Here is a 6000-nt window from a genome sequence, read left to right as displayed (position 1 = left end):
ACTGTATTTCAACTTAGCCAAGCCAGTGACTTTGCAAGTGTGATGTGTACTCTCCAGCTGTGTCTCACGTTCTGACACCGTGGGTAAGGGCAGGGTGTGGTCTGGAAGCATCTGCAGATGCGCTTTGTACAGATAACAGCGCTGTGTGGTGTATAGCAGAGCCATTTTTAGGTTCTGTTGTACTCAATTTTTTCAGAATTTAAAAAAGTGTTTTGAATAACATAAAAGTCTATTGTATAAATAATAAAATGTCACCTTATTACAAGATGTCTGGTTTACTATGGAAGCAGATTCTGAGCTTAGGAACTGTGACACAGATGTGTTTCTTTTTAAAACAAAAACACTGTACCAATACCTTAAAATTTTTTATTATAAACATGAAGCACGTATCTTTAGTAGCACTGACTTTTCCTACGATCAAACACTTCAACCACCTATAAGTCCTCTACCTTCATCCTCTGCATGCTGACACGATCACATGATGAACCAGGATGGCTGAAAAACCTGCACTTAATAATTTCAGTGTAAACAACAATGTTTCTATTTGGATTTTCATTAAATCAAGCTTGCCTATATCTAACTCCTTTTTAGAAAATTACTGTAAAACTGCCAGTCTAGTTTTAATCAGACTGTACGCAGATTTCAGAACCAAGGTTTTAGAAATAAGATATACCACATTGGAATAAAAAACAACCAAAACATTAAAAAAAATTTTAAGTTAAAACCAAAACCCTAAACATAAGCCTGTACTGACACTGACCACATAGCAAGTCCTATCCCCAACAATGAAAAGTCTAATTTTCTTTTAAAGGCCAAAGAATAAGATATAATAAAAATCTGCTGACTTTATACCTTATATAGTCTTACTTGGTTCACATTATATGGAAAATAAAAAGATAGCAGGTGGAACTCAGATCTACAAAGATGGTTGCTTTATCATTATAAAATATTAATTCATATGAAATGAAAAGTTCTTACAATGTCATAAGGAAGTGAATTTACAAAACCTTTAAAATCTGTTGTAGTTGATATTATTAAAAATGTTTACAGCACTTCACAAACTGTAGACATTTAGTGGAAATGAACATAACCCAGTGACACCTGGAACACTGCAGTCACAGGAGGCTGGCTCTGTACTGTCCCGAGTGACTGTGCCCAGAGTGAGAGGCCAGCTGTGTTTAGGCAGGGATTCGATCTCTCAAATACTCCAGCACAGCAGCTGTGCCCTTCATTAATATGGCCGCTCGAGGAACTCGGAATGGATTTCCATCTAGCAGTAGTGTCCTAAATAAAAGAAACAGGAAAATCAAACATTTCCCATAAGTGATTCTTTTTTCATGAAATAAAATTATTGTTCGCAATTTTATAAATGAAATGTGTACTTTCTTATGTCTTTTACAAGTCCAACTAAGCATGCCATCAGCCGGAATTATGACAATGCCCTACAGCACAGACCAACGGTAGCATGGGTGTTTATAGTCACTAACTCTTGTTGGTTTTGTTTTAAGAGACTTATGGTGTAGGTATCATTAGTATTTCTACTTTACAGAGAGAAATACAAATATAAAGAGACAAAGGCCTCTTCAGAATAAACAGCTGCTAACTGGTGGTGCTGAGATTTGAGTCTCCTCCTGATTTAATACAGGCACACACTAGGTAATACAATAGCTTTAAGCAGGAGAGTGAACAAACTAATGTGGATCCATGCCAAGGACACTGCAGTACAGCACACTCCACACCCCCAGAGAGTTCTTCCTTTTTATGTCTTTTTTTTTTCTGTGTTTGGATTTATTTTTTTTTTTATTAATATTTCAAATGTTGTTCCCTATTCCTGGTCCCCCCTCCATAAGCCCCCACCCCCTCCTCCCTCAGGTGCTTTCCCCACCCACCCCCATCTCACCCCTTTAGCATCCCCTGCCCCTTCACTGATGCCTGGTAAGGCAATCCTCTGCTACATATGTAGTGGGGAACACAGACCAGCCCGTGTATGCTCTGCACCAGAAGGGCCTTTCACACATGTCTACTGTCCCTCTGTCCTGGACCAGAGGAACACATACTATGCCCATTTCCATATATGGAAATAAAGCTCAATTTGCAAGTTCAGGACTAGTTCTTTCTTTCTTTCTTTCTTTCTTTCTTTCTTTCTTTCTTTCTTTCTTTCTTTATTTCTCTCTCTCTCTTTCTTTCTTTCCTTTTCTTTTTATGGAATTTGTGAAATAACTTCAATCAAAAAACTTTAATAATTTAAATTTTTATGTAAAAAAATCAAAAATCTCATACAATATTATAAGATTATTATATAATTCTTCAACTATTTCCATGTTACTTAGGAATTCTTTTACACACGTAGCTTTCCTAGCTTCTAGGAAAAGAAAATTATAGTTGACTCTCCTGTGCCAAGTTCTGTTATCTGTAAATCTACCCACTCCAAATCAGTCTGTGACCCCAAATCACCAAATCTGCAGTTATACTGAGAATAGGAAAAAATTGATATCACTCAAGACTTCACTCCTCTGAAGTCTGACAGAGCATCTGCAATCACAATGCAACTAGGAGTCCTTCCTGCGGTCCACTCAGTACATAGTTTGCAAGCATTTGTATTTTTTGTTTATAATTTAACTGTTCAAAGTGGATCCAAATAGCCAAGGATGAAAGTTTAATAACTATAACTCCACTGAGATGAACAGCCAAAAAAATAACATGCTGCTTTTAAGAATAAAGCATCTTTCAGATAAAATCTCAAGCCCTCATCTCTCTTTCTATTTGTTTAACCAGCACTTAATTAGGTAAACTTAGGATGACTGAAGCTTTAGTACAACTCATTTCTTGATTAATTTTTTAAAAAAGTAGAACAGATGGGCCCAAAAGAACACTGGGATGAATTCTGTGTAAAGAAGAGAAAGGCTCTGAAGGGGACGCTAAGCTGGTCACAACTGAGAACAGGGTAAGGGCTTAGGGAGAGAAGCAAGTGGGGAAAGACCATAAGGGCTGGGTTTCCAAAGCTGGTGGCCTATAGTCTGATCTCAGAAATCCTGGACAAAGTTAAGGAGGGTCAGATCTTCCTGCTCCTTTCCCAGTACAATTCTGGATAAGTATATCCCAGGAGAAAAATATTATGTGAAATGGTGTTTATGTATACATGATGCTATAAAAGGCTAGAAAACATCTGATGAATTTAAAAAGAAAAATTAGGTGTCTGGTTAACTATTATTGTTACAATTTTCTATAAGAAAAAAAGCAATTGACAAGTCAATTGAAAGCCCCCCAGTAAGGAAATTACCGTAGCTGCACACAGTTCCCAAGCTCTGGGGGAATCTGCAAAAGGTCGTTGTTTTGAAGGTCTAGAGTATTCAGATTTTCCATCAGCTTCATCTTCTGAGGGTCCACAGAACCAACCTGATTGTTGCTGATCAGAACTGTTTCCAGAGCGGGGATGTGATACAGGACTGCAGGAAACACTTTGAACCTAGAAGATGTGAACAAGACAACATGTAATGTGCTACAGTCACATCAGTCTTAAAAATGAATGATTTTACTTAAGTATACTTTAGGTTCTATATTCACATTTTCCAAAAAATAAGAGACTGATTTTAGAACACATATTCAGAAGACACAGAAGATACTATTGACTATAAAAATCAAAACGAGCAAAAGCTGAGGCAAAGCTTCTCACTGATGGGCAACATAACTTGGGGGTCTCTATAAGCCACCCTCAGGAAGTTACTGTTTCTTGATCTAATTTTGTTTATGAGTAATAGCTTTCAATTAAGTAAAATGTGAGACTTTTTTTTAACTTTGTTTGGCTGAGGATTCTAGAACAAGAAAATTTTGAGTTCTTTCAAAGATGCCTGACTATCACAGACACAGGCTTTGCTTTCAAAACCAACCCATCAGATGCCAAAGACAGGTATGTCTAGCTAACATCTGTTTTACCTCAGGCATCTCTTTCCACTACAGCAATTACAATTAGTCAGATGTTTATCTTTCTTCTAGACTACGAGTGTCTTGGAGTAGTAAAACAAACAAATCAGCTAAGCATCAATCGTGAGAATTCTAAGCAATACTACGTTCAAGTAGAATCTAAATCAAAATAAAATCCACTAGTAAAATATGGTTTAAAAACTAAGGCTTCTGATCTGGCTCCCAGATGTTTCCTTACCTGTTAAAGGACAGATTGATCGTTTGTAGTTTTGTCAGTGATGACATCTCTTCAGGCAAAGAACTTAAAAAGTTATTCCTAAGTTGAAAATCAAAACACAATTTTTAAAGTTTGAAAACTTTTACTAGTTTAAATCCCAGGAAGAATAAAAAACACACAAATATGTTGTTGATTCTTATTAATCTGATGTTTTTAGGATGACCCTATGAAATGGGGTTGGTAGGAGTTAGTGACACAAATCTCCTGCAGCCTTTTTCTATGCACAGTGACTGGCTGCACACTCTATGTGGCAGAGCTCACACCTGTCCTACTCTTTTTCTCCAGTCTTCCTGCTGTAAGACATGAAAGCAAATTTCGTCCTTCTATTAGAGATTTCAGGGATAGTTACACAGAGAGATGTTTACTCAAAGCCTGGGACAAAAAGAAACAAACAGCAGGCATGGGGACCTCCCTTCCTTCTGTTCCATCAGCTTTATGCTCTGCTACCCCAGAGAAGAAAAAGCACTATAGTTACTGCAGGCAGATCCTCAACTATACTTTATGCCAACTAAAAGTTCTTAGCTAGACAGGAAGCACTAGGAGAAATGCAGGCACTAGAAACACAGTTTACAAGTACAATGCTTTAACCCCGAGATGCAGTGTCACCCCATGAACTCCAAGCTCAGCGAATTTGTTTAAATCAAGCTTGTTATGATTCCCAAACCGAATAAGGCAGGTCCCATCTCTCTGCTCCTGTCAGGGCTCTGCTGCTTAGACTGTCTATTGTCATGTTTTAAGCAAGCCAGCTCCTCAAAAGTCTAGTGCACTGTAGAGTTGCTCAGAGAGGCTGTGCCGGTTCTTCATTATCTACTTCAGGAACAAACAAGATGAAAAAGACAGTTTCCATGTACTGTCAATTTACTTAGGATCTAAAGAATATGTTGTTGATTAAAAATATTTTAGATAACTTTATCTCATCACTTAAGTTGTAAGCTACTTATAATGACAGACTGGTTAAATGCCTAACCTACCCTAAAAACTAGGTTCCATACTCACCAAGAAAATACAACATAAAAACTCAAAGGACAAAACATAACTTTTAAGATGTCAAGTAATAGTATTATTAAGTACCTTAAATCTAAAAATGCCAATTTCTGAAGCAAGCATAACTCGTGGGATATAGACGAAAGCTTGTTAAAACTGAGGTTGATATCCAACACCATTTCCTTCAGCTCAACAATCCTGAAAGACAAACAGTTTTAAATGTCAGCACCAACTCCAAACTGAAACCATGATAAGAAGAGCAGAGAGAGCCCTTCTGCTCACCACGGCTCCCTGGACCACACTTCCTCACAGAATCTTCAGAGACTCACTGTGCAACAAAGCTAAACATTTTAAAAACAGTCTCACCATGATCTGACCAAGGCTTCAATCTGACAATAAATGGATAATGAAGTTCAATTGAAAAATTTACTCATGATACATTTAACCGAAAGAGACAAATTAGAAAACAAAATTCACAAAGTGCATGGTTAGACACTGATAGCGCAGCATTTTGGACAGCATAACCAAGAGATGGCTAAGATGTTAAGAGTACTAGCTACTCTTCTAGAGGACCAAGTTTTGATTCCCAGTACCTATAGTGGCAGCTCATAGCCATCTGTGACTCCAGTTTCAGAGGCTCCCACACACTCTTCTGTCCTCCACAAGCATCAGACATTTAAGTGATTCACAGATGTACATGAAGACAAAATATCTATACACATAAAACAATCTTTCAATTTAACCTACTCATTTTTAAAATATTTATTATTTGAATTAGCATTAAATCTAATTGTGGTTAACACAAGATCTGAAAACAG

The 6000-nt window shown here is 37.2% G+C and overlaps 1 protein-coding gene across 2 annotated transcripts in view; it reads right to left on the bottom strand.

Annotated features, from left to right (window-relative positions):
- Positions 1 to 392: 392 nt before the first annotated feature.
- Positions 393 to 6000, bottom strand: part of LRRC40 (leucine rich repeat containing 40) — a 29241-nt gene continuing 23633 nt past the window's right edge. For both annotated transcript variants that reach the window (XM_080915569.1, XM_080915570.1), the window contains 4 exons: positions 5270 to 5380; positions 4160 to 4237; positions 3281 to 3466; positions 393 to 1284 (listed from right to left, as the gene is read on the bottom strand). In XM_080915569.1, the coding sequence (XP_080771695.1) occupies positions 1179 to 1284; positions 3281 to 3466; positions 4160 to 4237; positions 5270 to 5380 (481 nt within the window). In that variant the 3' untranslated portion in view covers positions 393 to 1178. The remainder of the gene's footprint in view (positions 1285 to 3280; positions 3467 to 4159; positions 4238 to 5269; positions 5381 to 6000) is intronic.

Source organism: Micromys minutus (assembly GCF_963924665.1).
Source record: "Micromys minutus genome assembly, chromosome: 4".
In the NCBI taxonomy this organism is placed as follows: Eukaryota; Metazoa; Chordata; class Mammalia; order Rodentia; family Muridae; genus Micromys; species Micromys minutus.
The sequence above is the reverse complement of the archived record's forward strand: the minus strand, read 5'-3'. Positions and strand labels throughout refer to the sequence as shown.